Consider the following 23,220-nt stretch of genomic DNA (forward strand, 5'->3'; position numbering starts at 1 on the left):
CAGTACGGTCCAGTGTAGCTCCGCCCCCTTTATAGGTACCGAATAGTCACTCACACTGCGCTGTCACAGGGGAGGGGAGGGGAGAGGAGGCTTCATGCTGCCAGCGCCACTGCCTGTTATAGAGTGTGACAGGCACAGCAGCCTGCAGCATCAGTAGGGACATCAGCTCAGCACAGGAGCAGGGTCCTGTTCCATCATGTGCTTTTCCTTCCCTTATTTATACTATCATCTACTACATACTACCTACAATGGCACCTGACCTTTGGTTTCTCCCACCCTGTTGCTTATGTGAGTGATATAATCACTAATGCAGCAATGTTTATAAACCATGTACTTAAGCTGAATGGTCTTTTACTGCACAGTAAGTCACTATTTTCTTGTTTGCCCATTTGTTTGTGTACAGTACTTTGTTAGGCGCTATTGAACCCCTGTGGCGCCATATAAGATAAAGGATAAATAAAGGATGAAAATAATAATAGTATCATAAAGCTATCCAAAAGAAACATGTAAATATCAGTTCTCCCACTTACATGTACTTCAACAATATATATGCATGGAAAACGTGTGTGCATGTGAAATAAGTGTACAGTATGTGGCTTTTCATAATATTGGTCCATGTGTGGCATTTCAGTGATCTTTCACCCTTCATCAGAAATGTGTGTTTATACATTGTGTAATAAGGGAATATATTTGAAGCAGTATGTCATGTTTTTTAAACCAGCATAGCAAGTGCAGAAATCCTTTTATAAGGGTACCAGACCTGTGTTCTGCATTAAACTGGCCTGTAATATTATAGTCGCATTCGATTAAATTAGACACAAGGTTCCATAGGAGCATCAATAGTTATAGTCTGCATAATGATCTTTCTTTTTCATCCACTAGGGGTCACTGGAGTACTCTTGGGATGTGGATGGTTCCACAGGAACTAGGCACTGAATAGTTAAACTTTGACTATACCTCCCCTCCATATCCCAGAGTACCTCAGTGTTTTTTCGGTGCTCACCGAGACTAGGCTTGTGGAACTTGATCCACAATTACTGAATTTTTTGATAATTTTTTTTTTTTTGGAATCCCTTTCCCCCTTCCAAGAAAGCGAGGGTCTGGGATAGTGAAAGCTGCTGAAGCAGCTGTGGGTGTCGGACCTCTCTAGAAGAGCTGCCTCACTACCACGTGCAGGACACCTGCAGTAAAGGGCTGACCGTGCTTACAGAGAAGCCCCGTCATTGCCCTCACCACAGGGTCCAGGTATGTGTTCGGGGCGGTCAGCTCATGCTGCCGCCCGCTGTGTGGATTACTGTGTGTGTATGTGCCGCCCGCAGCCACCCGCCGCCGCTTCCAGCGCCGCTGTGTATGTGCCTCTCCCGCCGCTCGGAGCCACGCCGGCCGCTCCACGGCTCTATGCGGCATGTTCACCTGCTCCGATGCGCTTCCGGAAGGCGCAGTGTCATAGCCCGGTCTCCGTGTACAGAGCGCGGTACACGGAGCACGGGGGAGAGGGGGAGACACACTTAAATAAATAGAGTGTGTATGAAGCCTAGCACAAGGCCAGCAGCGCTGCATAGAGGATTAAGCCTTTGTAACAGGATATATGTGCTTTAATGCATATAAAAGAAATATAAATCTGCAACATAGTTATAAGTCTGCACTTTTGTGATATACTGTGAGCATGGGGACATATTAAACCATGCTTCCTGTTTTTCCTGTTTTCTTTTCCAGAATTCCTGTATTACATCTCTCCACCATTGAAGGCGCAGGGGTGTTAGGGGGATTTTGGGATCAGGCATATTACTGGCACACTTGGCCAGAGATATAGAGACACCTTAGTGCTATTTACTGAGTCGCGCAGGTTGTTTGTCTTTGTATTTTGTTTTGTCTGTTTGCATAATGAGTAAAACACCAACAAAGTCCAAAAAGCAGTTTTTCTGCCATGTCTGTAAGGGTGTATTACCTGATGGATTTACCACATGTAAAGTATGTTTTGTAAATTCAGAAACAAATACAATTTCTGCTCCGGTTTCAAATTTAATTTCAACCCCAGACCCACCATGGGCTATATTAGCAGATGTCTTAGCTGGATTGCAATCAGAGGTGGCCGCCTCTCGGCAGGAGCGAGAGGCGGCAAGATCTGAATCTAGGGTGAGACCGCTAGAACTACCGGAGGGGTCTCAGCCTTACCAAAGGTCCAGATCCTCTTTGACTAAGGGGGATAAATTTCATTTTTCTTATAAACTACCGGTTTCTGCTATGTTACTGTCTAATGATTCTTCGCCAGACCTCACTGTACAAGATGTGGGTGAGGAGGGCGAAGTAGACCAGCAGTCAGAGGGTGACAATTTTGACAGCCCGGGCATTGATAATCTCATCAGAGCGGTGCGTCAGTCTCTGAATTTTACAGAAACTGAGGAGCCTCTGACAAATGATGAGGTCGTTTTTACTAAACGACAGAGAACTCCAATATGTTTCCCTGTTTCAGAATCTCTTAATAAAATGTTACTAGAAACAAGGAAGAATCCGGATAAACGGTTTTCTGTACCTCACAGATTTAGGTCTAGTTATCCGTTTCCAGAGTCTGTGACAGCTACATGGGAGAATCCGCCGTTGGTGGATTCATCTGTGTCGAAACTTACAAAGAAATTAACCATACCAGTACCAGCTGCAACTACACTCAAGGACCCTTAGGATCGTAAAATAGAAGTTATGCTGAAGTCCATGTATACAGCAGCAGGAGTGCTGCTAAGACCTGGGTTGAGTGGCATCTGGGTAACTAAGGCTCTAATGGTATGGATAACAGAACTCAGATCTGCCTTAACTGATGATCATCTTATACTTCTCGCTGATCAAATCTGGGAAGCGGCTGACTATTTATGTACAGCTTCTACTGACGTCTGTCAGCTTACTTCTCGCCTTTCATCGTCGCTAGTCGCAACTCGGCGGGCGCTCTGGCTACGTTCTTGGCGAGCGGAGACAGAGGTCAAAAAAGGAATAGAAGCGTTACCTTACGAGGGCGAGAAGTTATTCGGTCCTGAATTGGACAAATGGATTTCTGAGGCCACGGGAGGAAAGTCGGTTTTCTTACCATTTCCTTCAACAGTACCTAGGAAAAGGTATTCTGGACCGGCGTTCAAATTCTTTACACCTCAGTCCTTTCGCGGGCGTGGCAGGGGAACGGCCACACCAGGTAGACGAGGTCGGGGACGTGGTTTCCAACGAACCAATACCACTCGTCAGGATACTAAAGTCACCGGTAAGCCAGTGGCTTGACGGGCTCCCAGCCCATCTCGGATCTCCTATTGTGGGAGCACGTCTTCAGTCATTCCAGTTGGCGTGGCTTCAGACGTCCACAGATGGGTGGATCCGCAATTTAGTTTTAACAGGTTACAAAATAGAGTTCGACTGTCTCCCGCCAATGCGGTTTTTCAGGACAGGACTGCCTCTGTCGGACGGCAAGAGGGCGATTCTGCAGACTGCCATTCAGTCTCTGCTGGACGCAGCAGTTTTGGTTCCGGTCCCTGTGCACCAACAGGGTCAGGGTTATTACTCCAGTCTGTTTCTGGTACCGAAGCCGGATGGCTCAGTCAGGCCAATATTGAACTTAAAGGGCCTCAATCAGTACGTCACTTACTACAGATTCAAGATGGAATCTCTACGGTCCGTAATTGCAGGTCTAGAGCCACAGGAATTCATGATTGCGCTGGATCTCAAGGATGCGTACTTACACATTCCGATTTGGCCTCCTCATCAAAGGTTTTTGCGGTTTGCAATACGACAGAACCATTACCAGTTTCAGGCTCTACCGTTTGGCCTCTCGTCAGCGCCTCGGATATTCACCAAGGTGATGTCTGTGATGATAGCTCATCTCAGATCCCTAGGAGTGATAGTAGTTCCGTACTTGGACGACTTACTCATCAAAGCTCCGTCTCAACAAATCCTCCTTCAACAGGCATTGCTGACATACAATGTACTGGTTCACCACGGTTGGATTGTCAACTTCAAGAAATCGCATCTAGTTCCGTCTCAACGACTTCAATTCCTAGGTATGGTTCTCGATACGGTAGATCAAAGAATTTACCTATCCGAACAGAAAGTACAGGTCATTCGTCATCTGGTACAATTAGTGCTCAAGCCATGCACGGTATCGGTTCATTTGCGCATTCGCCTTTTAGGCACAATGGTGGCGGCTTTCGAAGCGCTTCAGTTCGGAAGACTTCACTCACGTCCTTTTCAACTGGACGTGCTCGCACAGTGGTCGGGCTCGCATTTACAGATTCACCACAGGGTAAGGTTGTCTCCAAGGACCAGAGTGTCTCTACTCTGGTGGCTCAAAGTACAGAATCTAACCGCAGGGAAACGGTTTGGCGCCTGGAATTGGATAATTCTCACGGCAGACGCAAGTCTCAGAGGTTGGGGAGCTGTAGTTCAAAATTTTCAGCTCCAGGGCCTCTGGGCGGATCACGAAAGATTGCTGTCTATAAATGTCCTGGAACTCCGGGCAATTTACAATGCTTTGCGACAAGCAGTGCACATGTTGCAGGCTCAAGCTGTTCAGGTGCAGTCAGACAATGCGACGGCGGTCGCATACATCAACAAACAAGGCGGAACGAGAAGCCGCATGGCAATGCGGGAAGTAGCTCGAATCCTCAATTTGGCCCAATATCACCAAGTGATATTGTCAGCAGTGTTCATTCTGGGAGTGGACAACTGGGAGGCGGATTATCTCAGTCGTCGGGATTTTCATCCAGGAGAATGGGCATTAAATCCAGAAGTGTTTCACATGCTGGTCCAGAGGTGGGGTTGCCCGCAGGTGGATCTGATGGCATCTCGCCACAATCATCAAACGCCCCAGTATGTGTCCAGAACGAGAGATCCAGAGGCAGTGGCGGTGGATGCTCTCACAGTCAGGTGGCCATACAGTCTAGTGTATCTGTTTCCACCGTTTCCGCTGCTCCCTCTATTGCTAAAACGGATCAAAAGAGAGTCCGTCACAGTCATACTAGTGGCGCCTCATTGGCCACGGAGAGCTTGGTTCTCGGATCTTCGCGGATTACTCGCAGACGATCCTTGGCCGCTCCCACTACGTCCGGACCTGTTACAACAGGGTCCGTTCCTTTACCCCGATTTAGCGCGGCTGTGTTTGACGGGGTGGCTGTTGAGACCGCCCTCTTAAGGAAAGAGGGCATTCCAGAATCAGTCATTCCAACCATGTTACGAGCTAGGAAGCCGGTTACGGCAGCTCATTATTACAGAATTTGACATGCCTATATAGGTTGGTGTGAAGCTCGGAAGGTTCCGACATCTTCTTTCAAGTTATCCGGTCTTTTGTTATTTCTACAGATGGGATTAGATGGAGGTCTACGTTTATCTACACTAAAGGTGCAGATATCTGCTTTGTCAGTTTACTTTCAAAGAAGATTGGCTCTATTACCGTCGGTACACACCTTTATGCACGGTGTCCTCAGAGTACAGCCTCCATTCACTCCACCTACTGCGCCATGGAACTTGAATCTGGTGTTAGATTTTTTACAGTCTTCATATTTTGAACCCTTACAAGAAGTGGATATTAAGTTTCTCACTTGGAAAACGATTTTTCTCCTAGCCTTGGCTTCGGCAAGGCGGGTTTCAGATTTGGGTGCCTTGTCATGCAAGCCACCGTATTTGGTGTTTCATGATGACAGAGCGGAACTTCGGACGAAACCCGCTTTCTTACCAAAAGTAGTGTCATTTTTTCACATCAACCAACCAATAGTAGTTCCTGTGTTGACAGGACATTCTGAAACTCTGGATGTGGTACGCGCTTTACGCGTTTATGTATCCCGAACGTCTACAGTTCGTAAGACGGATACGTTGTTTGTTCTCTATGATGCTGCCAAGAGAGGTTGGCCAGCCTCTAAGCAGACCTTATCCAGAAGGATAAAACTGACCATACATCAGGCTTATCTTCAGGCTAGGTTACAGCCGCCTACATCGGTAACAGCTCATTCCACACGTTCTGTGGGAACTTCATGGGCAACTGGTCGTGGAGCTTCTACGACACAGCTTTGCCGGGCGGCTACATGGTCGTCAGTGCACACGTTTGTGCGCTTTTATAAGTTTGATACTTTTGCGGCATCAGCATCTAGCTTTGGCCGTTTAGTGTTACAGGTGCCAAATAGCTCTCCCGCCCACGGGGGAAACTTTGGTATGTCCCAAGAGTACTCCAGTGACCCCTAGTGGATGAAAAAGAAAATAGGATTTTGGTACTTACCAGGTAAATCCTTTTCTTTGAATCCATAGGGGGCACTGGACGCCCACCCAGAGCAGTTGTTACCTGGTTGTGGTAAGTGCAGGGAATATTATGGTAACACACTCTTACCGACTGTTTCAAATTAGAAATTTATCGGGTTGGTGTCAACTGTTAGTTGTCAGATTTGTTTTGTGTCAACTTTATTGTTGTCTGTTTTTTTTTGGTTATATGTATTTCTCCATTGTCAACCTCTATAGCTCCAGTTCGGCTTAGTAAAAAAACACTGAGGTACTCTGGAATATGGAGGGGAGGTATAGTCAAAGTTTAACTATTCAGTGCCTAGTTCCTGTGGAACCGTCCATATCCCAAGAGTACTCCAGTGCCCCCTATGGATTCAAAGAAAAGGATTTACCTGGTAAGTACCAAAATCCTATTTTCTTTGTTGAGGTGCGAGCAAAAATTAGCTACAGTATGTTTTCATTACTATAATTGCTGTCTTCTGTGCATAAGACATACTTGCCTACGCTCCCTCATTCTGCAGGAGACTCCCTGAAGTAGAAGCAATCTCCCTGAATAGTCCAGCAATCTCCCTGATTGCACCTTAATCCCTTTGTGCAACTGTTACATTCTTGGGGGGGAAAAATAAGTCAAAGATACATACATTCAAATGGGAACATCAGTACCATTTCCCTGCATTTGTTATTAGACACAATGACCCTATGGCTACATGCATTTTAAATACATTTTCTTGTGGCTACTTACAGTATATGGAACCTCTTGTAAAGTAGATCTTACTAACTTTGGGTCTCATTTACATTTGGATGTAAGTCATTTTTATGACACTTCTCTCAGATGTAGCAGTACACGTCCGCACTGATAGGTGTTACTTTCACATCTCCCTGAAATGCTTTTTCAAAAGTAGGCAAGTATGGCATAAGATAACAAGTGAGGTTACAACGCAACCTCGCGGCGGTTGCTTAAATCACCTCATAATGTGGCAATATGAACCTGTTCTAATTACTTAGCATTGTTTACAATGAACAAATTTAAAAATTACATATACATGCAGTTTTGGTAGTCAGAAAAACATTTCTAAAGTAAAAGGAACATATGTCTATAATTTGTTTATAGGAAATGTCAACATGTGTCTTTGTAATTTGAGTGAAGACCATCACTTTAACTAGAATGAATTCAACAGAAATTCACTTGTTTACTGCAATACAGAATTGAATATCTTTAAAAGTGAGTGCTACACTGGTTCAATCTGTCAGACATGCTGCCAATTACTCTGTCTTATCACAATTGTAGGTAGCATGAGTTAAATTGCAGGTAACATAAAGCCGTTTCCATGCTGTGAAATTGGCCTACATATTATTTCTACAAAGCTAGCTGTCAACTGCTGCTCTTTCTGCTGCTAAAGAAGAGAGACCATCTACAATGTTAAACACCATTCATCCTATTGTATTGTGCTCAGTGTTCTCCCCATGAAGACTCAGTGGGCGCCAGCTATCTGAATTTTTTGTAAACAATCTATTTGACGTAGAGAGAAAAGCATGTATGTGACTGTGTATGTATATAATACTCCACATTCAGTTGCAGAAGATGTTCTTGAAATGCATGCATTTCATGATATACTGTAGACTAGCCATACTTGACATTTAATTTTAATTACTGTATTATGTGTAATTCTGTGTCCATGTATATACATACCTGCCAGACAAGGAGCAAGCATAAGAATTAATAGAGAGCAACACTGTCATTTTTATTTTAATTTCTAAAAATTAAATCAATTTGAGGCCAACTTGCTCCTGGTTGTCTGTAATCAGCAGTCCTTACTTCTTCTGATACAGACACATACTAGAAAAGAGTGTGTTTGGTGAAATCTACAGTATATGTTGTATTCAAGACTTGCGCTGGTGTGCGCTAGAACAGATCAAGTTTCTGCAGGTTGTTAATGGAACTTTTGTGAAAAATGAGCGCTATTCGTTTGTTGACTTTAGCAATAACATGTTCGTTTGTGTCAACAAGCACTCGATCAATTAAAAATCAAATAGCATTAAAAGCGAATAAAAATAATAATAAAATTAGTTGCTGATTAGCGATAATGTTGTAGCTCTTTTTTGATCTTTACAAGCTTTTAATTCCACCCTCTACTTTGGCAGAGGAAAATTAATGCTATTGACTATTGCATTTGAGATCCTATTTTCAGTAGAGAGCCATTTAACGGTATTATCTTGAACTATAACCAACATTACCTTGGCCACATTCTTTGAATTTTAGATATGTATATATGGTATTGAATGGGTGTAGTAATGTGTGATATATTTAATAAATTGTGATATATTTTCTGCACATTTTGGTTTCTGTAAATTATCGCCATTTAGCTGCGCAATGTTTTTTTTTTTTTTACTAGTTGTTCTTTGGGTTTTTATACCTAAACTCAGCTGCTGCATATTCGTGATGGAAACAATCTCCTTCTCAGCACCTGGATTTTTCTGTTATGTAGCAGTTAGCAGTGGCCAAATGAAGGACAACCGACGAGCTGACAACAGAGTCATTGGCGCCCTTGGCTCATTGATAGGCTAGCCTTCTATCCCCATGCATATCTTTTCTGATCCCAAAAAAGAGCTGCTGTAGCATTAATTGCTGAAAAACTTAATACTGACTATGATAGAAATGTGTCAGTGCACACAGTACATCATAGCTGCAGACAGAGAGTGTGTCCAGGCTGACCCTATCCACTGTCAAAGGTGCCTACAATGGGCAAATGAGTGCCAGAACTTGAGCATGGTGCACTGGCCTGATCTGATGGATCACGTTTTCTTTTACATCATGTGGCCTGCCTAGTGCATGTAAATAATCAGGAACTGGAAAATGCAATGGTGCTCCTGGTATCAGTAACCTACAGTAGGTGTATTCTAGTGGAACCTAACCACCAATACAAATAATCAAACAAATACCTAGTGAACACATCGTGGGCTACCACTCTTGGATAAAAACACAATAGCTATGACTAGTGGGAGTTTAGTTGGAGTAACTTGTATCTTCAAATAGGCTGATAAATCTCCATATCTCTTAAAGTTTTCCTTCAAAGTCCAAACATGCAGTAAATATACCTAAAAATTACTTATAGTTCTGGTTAGTCCAATATATGTGAAATTCTGTAATTTCTTAGATATGTTCCTCCTCCTTTTGAATGCTCATGAAAAATTAGATCAAATATGTCTCACAGTCACCAATATGGAAGAGAATAAAAGTGTGTGTAGCAATATAACAGTACAAATGGTACTGTACCATGTTCGGCTCCCAGTAAGGAGCAATGGAGAGAGTATGATTGGGAGGTACCGGACACTATCCCTCCTCCTAGCAAGCAATTCACCAGCGCTTTAACAGGTAGGTATCCTTGTCATAGGCACCTGAATTTACCTACAGTATAATAAGGATACCTACAAGTTAAGGTGCTCGTGATTTGCTTGAAGGGAGGTGGGATGATGCACTACATATATATATATTTTACTTCTCTTCCATGTTGGGGAGACACATTTGGTCTCTTTTTTTCATAAGCATTTAAAAGGAGAAGGAACATATCTAAGGAATTACAGAATCTCACTTATATATTGGACTAACCAGGACTATAAGAACTTTTTATGTATAGCTAGTGCGTGTGCGTTGTTTCTTGGGGGAAAAGATGGCACCGGGATGCACTATGGGAAGAAGGCAGATGCTCTGTGCAGTGTTCTGCTGGGAAAACTTGGGTTGTGGCAATTCATGTGGCTGTTATTTTGATACGTGTCGCCTACCTAAACATTGTTGCAGGCCAAGTATACCCCTTTATGGCAGTGGTATTCCGTGATGGCAGTAGCCTCTTTCACAAGGATAATGCATCCTGCCACAATGCAGAAATTGTTCAGGAATGGTTTGAGGAACATGACTGAGAGTTCAGGATGTTGACTTGGCCTCCAAATTCTCCAGATCTCAATCTGTCAGATGTGCTGGTAAAGCAAGTCAGAGCCATGGATGCGCAATCTCGCTACTTTTAGTGATCTGCAGTTTGGTTCCAGATACCACAGGACATCTCCAGAGGTCTTGTGGAGTCCATACTTTCACGGGTCAGAGTTGTTTCAGCAGCACAAGTGGAACCTACATATTATTAGGCAGGTGGTTTTAATGGTATGGCTGATATGTGTATGCCGTCTCATAGTGAGGCAGATGTATTAAGCCTGGAGAAGTGATAAAGCAGTGATAAGTGCAAGGTGATAACGCTCCAATATGTAAATTTACAGTTAGGAACTGATTGGTGCGCTATCACCTTCACTTATAACTGCTTTATCACTTCTCAACGCTTAATACATCTGCCCCACTATATGTTAAAATGAAGTCTTTTTGCAGATGCCCTCTGCTACACAGTACCAGTTTTCTAATTTTAATAATCTTGTTTTTACAATTCTTTGACAAACCAGTAACATAAGTGTGCCCTAACTCTGCCCAACTCTGGAATACCCTTTTCCTATTCAAACCCGTGTATTTTGATGAAAATCTAACTGTTGCTGTTTTAAATGAAGGTACATGATACCACTAGTGAGTAGTAGGTAATTTGTCAGTGAGCTTTAGTGTTTTGTAATTCAATGTGATTGCTGTAGTCTTATACGATTAATTATAACCATTTGCATACTGTAAATGAAAATCTCCCTAAGTCGCATTAAATCGCTCTGTGGTTTAAACAAACATAATTGAACTTCCACCTCAAAAAATAACACACGCTTAACTATCCTGTTTTTTTGTGTGAATAGTGTGTCAAATCTGCATATGTAACCTTCAACTGAATACTGTAGTAATTAGAAATGGTAATTTTCTTTTTAGGTACTCACATTTACTGTCCTTTACTTGATGTGGATATGACATGTCTTTAAGTGCAGCTGGTCAGAAAGCCTTAATTTGTGATGTATTTGGAAAATAATCACAATATAGATATAGCCAATTATGTTACATAAAACATTTCTCTGACAGCATTTCCAAACCTCTCTAGGCTTACGTCAATGTATCTAGCAGTGGTTTTCATTTTCATAAAGAAGCATTTTGGAGCGTAATTGTTTTCATTCATCCAGAAAGTTAATGTACATGGACCTAACATTAACCAGAAGAGACAGCTAGCATTAAGTGCATTAGGGGAAGTGGAATTTCTGATATTTTAGTTTCATCCTCAGGGACAATCTTTTTTCTTTAGAGCTCAGGTTGAGTCACCTTTGCTACTCTGACCCAGCATTTATATTTATTCCCTGGATTTCACACAACAAGAGCTGACTCTACATGACAGTTCTCACACTGTATCACATAATTTTTTTTTCTAAAGCTTCATCTCTGGATCATTACTGATTTCACACTAGGCACAGTCTTAAGAAATGTCACAACTAAGACCCACAGTTACAGTGTGATGATTATCAAGAAAATGCCCTGTCTCCACATACCATAACAATTGCTAGAATTTAAGTAATCCATGGAAGTATGGCTCCCGTTATCCACTTATAAATGATGTATTTGTAATAACTGTATTTTGAACATTTTATAGGATTTTAGTGCAAACTACTGAGCAAGCTACAGGTCACTATTGTCCTCATATTTTCCTAAACAGACTGTTTAGTATCAGTTTGTGACCTTCTATAAAACTTCTATTTGACATTTATCATTTTATTCTTTGACTATTGAAGGTAATCACTTGAACATTTCTTAAGCCACATTGTACTTGTGAATGTTGGGAAAACTGGGCTTCATTCCACCATAAAAATCACAGAAGAAATGATTGTAGTTGTAAATACATGGATGTGTGGATGTGTACACCCAATCCATGGTTCACACCCGCCATTCTTGGTATTGTCCCATTGGATATTCTGCATGTCCAATGGACGAATTCATGGATAACGCAGTATTGTTTCATGAAGCATGTAGAATGTGCTGTTGTATGATGAATCATGCTATGTATACAGTGCTGCAATATATACCGCCCCCTCAAAATCCCGGCAGTCGGCATGCTGACTAACAGGGACTAATCCCACTCGTGGGTGACCACTAAACCCATAGAGTGGGAATAGAAACCCCCACTGGCATACTAATCCCCAGGATCCCGGTGTTGGTATGGTGACCGGCGGGATCCCAGGCGCCGGTCACCCATACCCAACCCATATGAACATGGTAATATAAATAAGGACTATAGCTTTAAAGTACATATGAAGCTGCCGAGAAGAAAACAATTTTGTGTTGTCCTGGATGTGAGGTCAGAATGTTTTAGCTATAAAGTGGAAGCAAATTTGAAAGGCTCTGTAGAGAATGTTGTAATTAATCATATTAATGCATGTTATTTGGGAAAATATCACAATTTAAAAACTGAAATAGCTTTTAATTTTTTATATTTTACCACGATTACTGCACAAAAGTTGTTTCTCTGCAGTATATAAAAAATATATAGAAAACTCTTTTTGCCACCGTGTGGTCATTTCATAGAAAATAATTACATATTTTAACTGTTTTAATCACTCCTAAAAGGTAAATTAACTTCTCTGGTATTCAAGTTTTTCTCCATATCTCCTCCCCAGGTTGTTCTGTCAATAATATAAAATAATATAATATATGTCTTACACTGCAAGATGTATGTATGCACTTTTGACTCTAATATAATATTTCAGTAGCTTTTGAATTATGTAACAGTGTAGCAGTCACAGCAGTGTCAAACCTTTAAATGTGTTTGGAAGTTAAGCTGTGTTATATCTCGAATTATATCTCGATTTAACTGTCCCAATTGGTCCAGAAGGTTGGAGAACATGTCCTATTCACTGCTGGACATCAGTTAATGGGTGGAAGAGTTTTTAAAGAGTTAATTTAGGGTAGGATAATAGAATTGAGGGCAATCCAGTCTGATGTTATGATGCATCAACGTGAACACTCCTGTTTGTGTGTATTTGTACCAGATACCCAGCATGCTTTTATTATGTGTTATAGCCTGGATGCAATGATAAGCATAGTGCAGCTAAGGTCAGTACATGCTTGTCCTCATGTAGTTTCCCTGGACAAATAGCTTTTCAACTGTTCAGCACTATTATTTGTCTCTGTAACAATTGCTTCTCCCAATAACCACTTTACTGTGACAAGGAGCTAGACTACCCGAAAATGCAGCAGCTGGCTTCAAACTATCAGTAGGCTGGCATTGCATTTTCGTATTATCACATGATTAAAATCAAATTCTATTTCTATGTTTGTTATAGACATTCATTCCGTTGTTTGGTCAGGAAATGTAGGGAACAGTGATTGTGGTCTAATGAAGCATTCTGTGGCTATGTACAGTATGTCACACTAATACTCCATTTCAGTTGAAAAAAAAAACAATCATTGGATTACACTATAAATACAAACTCTCATGCAGCATTACTTGGCACAGTAAATTATTAAATGCTGCAGCAGACTATGAAATTTTGTATCAAGACACTATTACATGTTACATGTCATGGAATATTCCAAATTTAATAATAATGCAATGGCCACAGATATGCTCAAAAATTCAAATTGGTTGTTGGAGTTCCAGTACATTTGTGCATCTAGTACCCCTGCTGTTAGATAAGTTCAGGTTTGCCAAGAGGTAGTGGACACAGCTCCACATCCATTTATTTAATTGAGTAATACTTATCTGGCTTTAGGGCCTAATTCAGACCTGATTGCAGCAGCAAAATAGTTCTCTAATGGGCCAAACCATGTGCACTGCAGGGGAGGCAGATGTAACATGTGCAGAGAGAGTTAGATTTGGGTGGGGTTTGTCATTAGCGATATCGTTCAGTGTGTACGCACTATATCCGCCGCCCGGTAGGGTAGGGAAATCACTGGGTGATATCGCTGATAATGCATATCATCTAGTGTGTACCCAGCTTTAGGTCTTCATTTTTGTGGCTGCCAAATGTGTGCCCCTCTCAGTTACTGGCACCTTAGGCTGCAGCTTAATCAGCCTAATAGTTGACCAGACACTACCCGAAGAAAGCTTGACCTTTGATGTAAACTCACCTCCCTATTCATTTTTTTTTATTTCCTATGTTGATATTATTGTGCTTCCATGGGTTTATAGAAACTTGACAAAAGCTGCATGTTCGTAATCATCCCCTTATTGTGGCCAGTAGTTGCTACTGTCCACATGCAATCATTTCTTCTTTGTTTTTGTTTTAAATCCATTTCCAGATGCTCACTTTTATTACTAGCTGTGATCTACATTTTTGCAGGTTATGTAGTATTTGTGTAAAATATGTATTCTTATTCTTATTTTCTGGAATTCTTATAGTGTTACATGAACATTGTGCTATTTTGTTGTTCTATAGACTTTCATATTGCCTACTTACTGTAATATTCATTTGTATCCTTTTTTGGAGGTTGTTTTAATTCTAGGCTGTCACAAATACTGTATTGTGTAATGTTTTATAATTACAGTATGTAGCATGCAAAAAAATCCAAACACCTTTTGTATTGTTTTTTTTCCCCTTTTTTTCCAGAGTAGAGACTGCCTTAAGCTAGGACCACCAGTAGAGGGAGAAGATGTACAAGTGAAATGGCCTGATGGGTTACTTTATGGTGCCAAATACCTTGGAAATACCATAGTGTATATGTATCGGGTGAGAACACTTGTTTATGTTTATTATGTGTATTGTTTTTTACTTTATTCATAGCTTACATGGTAAAACTTTTTTAGTCTACAATCTTGTAAAATGTTTTATCAATTCATTCTCAACTTTATACATCTCCAGGATGATAATATATAAAAATATACATCAAGGCCCTCAATTATTTCAATATATACTGTAGGTTTTAGTAAAAAAGCTGTCGTGGAAAACAAATTTGGTAGGTATAATTTTTCACTCTGTAACTGTTTTTTTAATAGGAAATTTCCTAGGTCCAACATTAACTTGCTGATGATTCTAATATATATATATATAGGCCCAGATTTATCAAGCCTTGGAGAGTGATACAAAAACAAACAGCGCTAATACAATATTATACACAGGTGTATGTGATAGAAAAGCAGTATGATATTTATTTCATATTTCCCATAAATAAATGGTATTGAGCATTAAATCAGTGAGCTTTAAAAACATCAATGTAGTATAAAAATATATAATATATTGTATTAAAGGAATAGAGCATACAAAAAGTCTTTAGGTTTTGATTTGGACACTTAGGACAATGACAGTAATTATCCAGTGGTAGGTGGATCTTATTGTTAATTTGCCTTTTGCTGGTGAGACTGTCTTATTCCACAGTATTAACAAGCAAAGATAACTTCCCTTAGCGGTGGTCCAGATGGCACAGGCTCCAGCGCACAGATGAGGGAGATTTAGGTCGATATTTCGCAGGTTGGCACACCAATGAGTCCCACACTTTAAGATCCACTGTCCGATTTTTCTGGCTGCTGCAATCGAGTCCTTTTGGGGTCCCAAAAAAAAGTAGTCCTTGCGCGTTTCGCTGTCACAAAGGGCAGCTTTGTCAAAGGTAAATCTCCTTCTTCCTTATGTGCCTTTTATAGGGCTAATGATCGCATATCCTCACAACACCTGTCTCATCTTGCTAGTGAATGGTCATCCAGCATGCTATTGTTTGGACTGACTGTCCAATGTGCTACAGCTGCTTAGAGAGATCACTCTAATTAAGCGTGTGGTAACCCACTTTTTAAGTGAAGGTTAGTTTCTACTTGGAGAGTGATAAATTGTACAGTGATAAAGTACCAACCAACCAGCTCCTAACTGCTATGTTACAGGCTGTGTGGCGTATGCAATTAGCTCCGTTTTTTCACCTATGTGAAAAAACTGAGCTTTTTCGCTATTTTTAGGGCGAATGGAGATTCACCCTATGCAATATTTTTGACTAGACGAAAAATGTGACAGGGGCGGAAAACATGTGGATCAGCGAATCCACTTGTTTTCCGGCGACAATGTGGGACATTTTCGCCGATTTTGAGGCATTTTTTGCCAGTTCCTAATCACTTAGTAAAAGAAGGTGAAAAGGTATTGGCGAAAATGCCTTCAAAACTGCCGAAAACGGGCCTAAATGAATACGAGTGGGGCGAATTCATTAGCTCCGAAATGTAATCGGAACTGACAGTTAGGAGCTGATTGCTTGGGTCTTTTGTCACCGTGCAATTTATCCCTCTCCAAGGCTTGAAAAATCTGGGCCATAGGGGGTCTATTTACTAATTCTTTGATGGAGATTAAGTGGACGGAGATAAAGTACCAGCCAACCAGCTCCTAACTGTCATTTCTCTGGCGTCCTAAGTGGATGCTGAGACTCCGTAAGGACCATGGGGAATAGCGGCTCCACAGGAGACTGGGCACAACTAAAGAAAGCTTTAGGACTACCTGGTGTGCACTGGCTCCTCCCACCATGACCCTCCTCCAGACCTCAGTTAGAATCTTGTGCCCGGCTGAGCTGGATGCACACTAGGGGCTCTCCTGAGCTCCTAGAAAAGAAAGTATATTTTAGGTTTTTTTATTTTCAGTGAGATCAGCTGGCAACAGACTCACTGCTACGAGGGACTAAGGGGAGAAGAAGCGAACCTACCTGCTTGCAGCTGGCTTGGGCTTCTTAGGCTACTGGACACCATTAGCTCCAGAGGGATCGAACACAGGGCCCGACCTCAATCGTCCGGTCCCGGAGCCGCGGCGCCGTCCCCCTTACAGAGCCAGAAGCAAGAAGATGGTCCTGAAAATCGGCGGCAGAAGACTTCGGTCTTCAACAAGGTAGCGCACAGCACTGCAGCTGTGCGCCATTGCTCCTCATGCACACCTCACACTCCGGTCACTGATGGGTGCAGGGCGCTGGGGGGGGCGCCCTGAGCAGCAATATTAACACCTTGGCTGGCAAAAAAATCACAATATATAGTCCTAGAGGCTATATATGTGAAAAATACCCCTGCCAGAGATCCATAAAAAAGCGGGAGAAAGTCAGCCGAAAAAGGGGCGGGGCTATCTCCCTCAGCACACTGGCGCCATTTTTCCCTCACAGCTCCGCTGGAAGGATCGCTCCCAGGCTCTCCCCTGCAGTTTCAAGACTACAAAGGGTAAAAAAGAGAGGGGGGGCACTAAATTTAGGCGCAGCAGTATATATATAAGCAGCTATAAGGGAAAATCACTCAGTTATAGTGTTCATCCCTGTGTTATATAGCGCTCTGGTGTGTGCTGGCATACTCTCTCTCTGTCTCCCCAAAGGGCTTTGTGGGGTCCTGTCCTCTGTCAGAGCATTCCCTGTGTGTGTGCGGTGTGTCGGTACGGCTGTGTCGACATGTTTGATGAGGAGGCTTATGTGGAGGCGGAGCAGATGCCGATAAATGTGATGTCACCCCCTGCGGGGCCGACACCTGAGTGGATGGACTTGTGGAAGGAACTACGTGAAAGTGTCAACTCCTTACATAAAAGGTTTGACGACATACCAAATATGGGACAGCCGGCTTCTCAGCCTGTGCCTGCCCAGGCATCTCAAAAGCCATCAGGGGCTCTAAAACGCCCGCTACCTCAGATGGCAGACACAGATGTCGACACGGATACTGACTCCAGTGTCGACGACGATGAGACTAATGTAACTTCCAATAGGGCCACACGTTACATGATTGAGGCAATGAAAAATGTGTTGCACATTTCTGATGTTACCCCAGGAACCACAAAAAAGGGTATTATGTTTGGAGATAAAAAACTACCAGTAGTTTTTCCCCCATCTGAGGAATTAAATGAAGTGTGTGAAGAAGCGTGGGCTTCCCCCGATAAGAAACTGGTAATTTCTCAAAGGTTACTAATGGCGTACCCTTTCCCGCCAGAGGATAGGTCACGTTGGGAAACATCCCCTAGGGTGGATAAAGCGCTCACACGCTTGTCAAAGAAGGTGGCACTACCGTCTCCGGATACGGCCGCCCTAAAGGAGCCTGCTGATAGGAAGCAGGAGGCTATCCTGAAGTCTGTATATACACACACAGGTATTATACTGAGACCAGCTATTGCTTCAGCATGGATGTGCAGTGCTGCAGCTGCGTGGTCAGATTCCCTGTCGGAAAATATTGATACCCTAGACAGGGACACTATATTGCTAACCGTAGAGCATATTAAAGACGCAGTCTTATACATGAGAAGATGCACAGAGGGATATTTGCCGGCTGGCATCTAAAATAAGTGCAATGTCCATTTCTGCCAGGAGAGGGTTATGGACTCGGCAGTGGACAGGTGATGCAGATTCTAAAAGGCACATGGAAGTTTTGCCTTATAAGGGTGAGGAGTAGTTCGGGGATGGTCTCTCGGACCTCGTTTCCACAGCAACAGCTGGGAAGTCAGCATTTTTACCCCATGTTCCCTCACAGCCAAAGAAAGCACCGTATTATCAGGTACAGTCCTTTCGGCCCCATAAGGGCAAGCGGGTTAAAGGCGCGTCCTTTCTGCCCAGAGGCAGAGGTAGAGGGAAAAAGCTGCAGCATACAGCCAGTTCCCAGGAGCAAAAGTCCTCCCCCGCTTCCTCCAAGTCCGCCGCATGACGCTGGGGCACCACAGGCGGAGCCAGGTGCGGTGGGGGCCCGTCTCAAAAACTTCAGCAATCAGTGGGCTCGCTCACGGGTGGATCCCTGGATCCTTCAAGTAGTATCTCAGGGGTACAAGCTGGAATTCGAGACATCTCCCCCCCGCCGTTTTCTCAAATCTGTCTTGCCTACAACTCCCTCAGGCAGGGAGGCAGTGTTAGAGGCAATACACAAGCTGTATTCCCAGCAGGTGATAGCCAAGGTGCCCCTCCTTTAACAAGGACGGGGTTACTATTCCACAATGTTTGTGGTACCGAAACCGGACGGTTCGGTGAGACCCATTTTAAATTTGAAATCCTTGAACACATATATAAAAAAATTCAAGTTCAAGATGGAATCGCTCAGGGCGGTTATTGCAAGCCTGGACGAGGGGGATTACATGGTATCACTGGACATCAAGGATGCTTACCTGCATGTCCCCATTTACCATCCTCACCAGGAGTACCTCAGATTTGTGGTACAGGATTGTCATTACCAATTCCAGACGTTGCCGTTTGGTCTGTCCACGGCACCGAGGGTATTTCCCAAGGTAATGGCCGAAATGTTGATACTCCTTCGAAAAAAGGGAGTTTTAATTATCCCGTACTTGGACGATCTCCTGATAAAGGCGAGGTCCAGGAAGCAGTTGTTGGTCGGGGTAGCACTATCTCGGGAGGTGCTACAACAGCACGGTTGGATTCTAAATATTCCAAAGTCACAGCTGGTCCCTACGACACGTCTACTGTTCCTGGGGATGGTTCTGGACACAGAACAGAAAAAAGTGTTTCTCCCGGAGGAGAAGGCCAAGGAGCTGTCATCTCTAGTCAGAGGCCTCCTAAAACTAAAACAGGTGTCAGTGCATCACTGCACGCGAGTCCTGGGAAAAATGGTAGCTTCCTACGAAGCAATTCCATTCGGCAGGTTCCATGCAAGGACTTTTCAGTGGGACCTGTTGGACAAGTGGTCCGGATCGCATCTTCAGATGCATCGGCTGATAACCCTGTCTCCAAGGACCAGGGTGTCTCTGCTGTGGTGGCTGCAAAGTGCTCATCTTCAAGAGGGCCGCAGATTCGGCATACAGGACTGGGTCCTGGTGACCACGGATGCCAGCCTTCGAGGCTGGGGGGCAGTCACACAGGGAAGAAACTTCCAAGGACTATGGTCAAGTCAGGAGACTTCCCTACACATAAATATTCTGGAACTGAGGGCCATTTACAATGCCCTAAGTCAGGCAAAACCCCTGCTTCAAAACCAGCCGGTACTGATCCAGTCAGACAACATCACGGCAGTCGCCCATGTAAACAGACAGGGCGGCACAAGAAGCAGGATGGCGATGGCAGAAGCCACAAGGATTCTCCGATGGGCGGAAAATCACGTGTTAGCACTGTCACCAGTGTTCATTCCGGGAGTGGACAACTGGGAAGCAGACTTCCTCAGCAGGCACGACCTCCACCCGGGAGAGTGGGGACTTCATCCAGAAGTCTTCCAAATGATTGTAAACCGTTGGGAAAGGCCACAGGTGGACATGATGGCGTCCCGCCTAAACAAAAAGCTAGAAAGATATTGCGCCAGGTCGAGAGACCCTCAGGCAATAGCTCTAGTGACACCGTGGGTGTACCGGTCGGTTTATGTGTTCCCTCCTCTTCCTCTCATACCCAAGGTACTGAGGATAAAAAGGAGAAGAGGAGTAAGAACTATACTCATTGTTCCGGATTGGCCAAGAAGAGCTTGGTACCCGGAACTTCAAGAGATGATCTCAGAGGACCCATGGCCTCTGCTGCTCAGACAGGACCTGCTGCAGCAGGGGCCCTGTCTGTTCCAAGACTTACCGCGGCTGCGTTTGACGGCATGGCGGTTGAACGCCGGATCCTGAAGGAACAGGGCATTCCGGAGGAAGTCATTCCTACGCTGATTAAAGCTAGGAAAGAAGTGACCGCAAACCATTATCACCGCATTTGGCGAAAATATGTTGCGTGGTGTGAGGCCAGGAAGGCCCCAACGGAGGAATTTCAGCTGGGCCGTTTTCTGCACTTCCTACAGTCAGGGGTGACTATGGGCCTAAAATTGGGTTCCATTAAGGTCCAGATTTCGGCTCTATCGATTTTCTTCCAGAGAGAACTGGCTTCACTACCTGAAGTTCAGACTTTTGTTAAGGGAGTGCTGCATATTCAGCCCCCTTTTGTGCCTCCAGTGGCACCTTGGGATCTCAACGTGGTGTTGGATTTCCTAAAGTCATATTGGTTTGAGCCACTTAAAACCGTGGAATTAAAATATCTCACGTGGAAAGTGGTCATGCTGTTGGCCTTGGCTTCGGCCAGGCGTGTGTCAGAATTGGCGGCTTTGTCATGTAAAAGCCCTTATCTGATTTGACATATGGATAGGGCAGAATTGAGAACTCGTCCCCAGTTTCTCCCTAAGGTGGTATCAGCCTTTCATTTGAACCAACCTATCGTGGTGCCTGCGGCTACTAAAGACTTGGAGGCTTCCAAGTTGTTGGACGTAGTCAGGGCCCTGAGAATTTATGTTTCCAGGACAGCTAGTGTCAGGAAAACTGACTCGTTGTTTATCCTGTATGCACCCAACAAGCTGGGTGCTCCTGCTTCAAAGCAGACTATTGCTCGCTGGATCTGTAGTACGATTCAGCTTGCACATTCTGCGGCTGGACTGCCGCATCCTAAATCAGTGAAAGCCCATTCCACGAGGAAGGTGGGCTCTTCTTGGGCGGCTGCCCGGGGGGTCTCGGCTCTACAACTTTGCCGAGCAGCTACTTGGTCGAGGTCAAACACATTTGCTAAATTCTACAAGTTTGACACCATGGCTGAGGAGGACCTAGAGTTTGCCCATTCGGTGCTGCAGAGTCATCCGCACTCTCCCGCCCGTTTGGGAGCTTTGGTATAATCCCCATGGTCCTTACGGAGTCCCAGCATCCACTTAGGACGTCAGAGAAAATAAGATTTTACTCATCTGTAAATCTATTTCTCCTAGTCCGTAGTGGATGCTGGGCGCCCATCCCAAGTGCGGATTGTCTGCAATACTTGTATATAGTTATTGTTTAACTAAAGGGTTATTGTTGAGCCATCTGTTGAGAGGCTCAGTTATATTTCATACTGTTAACTGGGTATAGTATCACGAGTTATACGGTGTGATTGGTGTGGCTGGTATGAGTCTTACCCGGGATTCAAAATCCTTCCTTATTGTGTCAGCTCTTCCGGGCACAGTATCCTAACTGAGGTCTGGAGGAGGGTCATGGTGGGAGGAGCCAGTGCGCACCAGGTAGTCCTAAAGCTTTCTTTAGTTGTGCCCAGTCTCCTGCGGAGCCGCTATTCCCCATGGTCCTTACGGAGTCCCAGCATCCACTACGGACTACGAGAAATAGATTTACCGGTGAGTAAAATCTTATTTTTTCAAGCACAGCATGCGACATGGCAGTTAGGAGCTGATTGCTGGTACTTTATTTCTGTCCATTTTATCTCCATCTAAAGCTTAGTAAATAGTCCCCAGAGTATGTGACTGAAATGCTGTACAAATAAGTCACGATATAAGGTAATATTTGTTGCTGAAGTTGACCATATAGACCAGGGCTTGACATTTTCATTGAACTCCTGTGATAGCCTCTTTATAAAGCCCCTTTTAAAAGCATAGTGGGTATTACATTTTAGTGGCATAAAATGATTTGGCTGTTAAAGAGAACCAAGAATTATTTCTCCTGTTTGCGAGAGAAAATTCCTATTACACACAAAGAATCACTCTGTGGAATGGTCATTTAAGCTGGCATGTGCAATAATAGCACAGCGAAAACTTTGGGGAAAGTGTAACTTTTCAGTCCTTATATTGTAGTTTTGATATATTTGAGTTTTTTCTGCACTCTGCTGCTTTGCTTTTCTAATTTTCTGCTAAAGAGGTTCACGTTAGATTAAATTTGAACTTAGACAGGAGGAAGCGTTTCTCTTTTTCAGATGAGCATTTTCAAAATCAGCGTTGTAGACACTGGTTTAGTTAACAGTATCTCATAGAGTGTCACTCAGGTTGTCTACTCCTTATACACACAGACAGGTTTGAAAAGAGCTGAAAGCTATTCAATTATTTTTTGCTAGCGGATGAATCAGAAGCAAATACAAGGAAGAAATTAAATGAAGAATAAAAAAAAAAGTTGATGGATGGGTATGCAAAAGTTTTAGCTGCAACTACATTAAAATGTGTCACTTTAAATACTGATAATACAGTAGAGGTTATCTCTTTTGTAGCAGACTGTGTATATTAAATGGAAATTCTTCAGGCAGAAAACATAGACATATTTAAAGACCCATTCTAGTTCCAGCTACTTACATGCTGAGCTAAACTTGGAAGCCGACTCTGCAGGGGAATTCTGACTACAGACATCACACTTCTGCTTTATGCTTAAATAATTCACTAACATACTTGGAAAAATGAATTTGAAAATAATCTT

The 23,220-nt window shown here is 43.3% G+C and overlaps 1 protein-coding gene across 1 annotated transcript in view; it reads left to right on the forward strand.

Annotated features, from left to right (window-relative positions):
- The window catches only part of KDM4C (lysine demethylase 4C), a 961,089-nt gene that overhangs the window by 922,006 nt on the left and 15,863 nt on the right, over window positions 1-23,220 (forward strand). Inside the window, exon 20 of the mRNA XM_063913998.1 lies at window positions 14,740-14,859. Within this exon, the coding sequence (XP_063770068.1) occupies window positions 14,740-14,859 (120 nt within the window). The remainder of the gene's footprint in view (window positions 1-14,739; window positions 14,860-23,220) is intronic.

The sequence above is a fragment of the Pseudophryne corroboree genome, chromosome 1 (genome assembly GCF_028390025.1).
Source record: "Pseudophryne corroboree isolate aPseCor3 chromosome 1, aPseCor3.hap2, whole genome shotgun sequence".
NCBI classification, from domain to species: Eukaryota; Metazoa; Chordata; class Amphibia; order Anura; family Myobatrachidae; genus Pseudophryne; species Pseudophryne corroboree.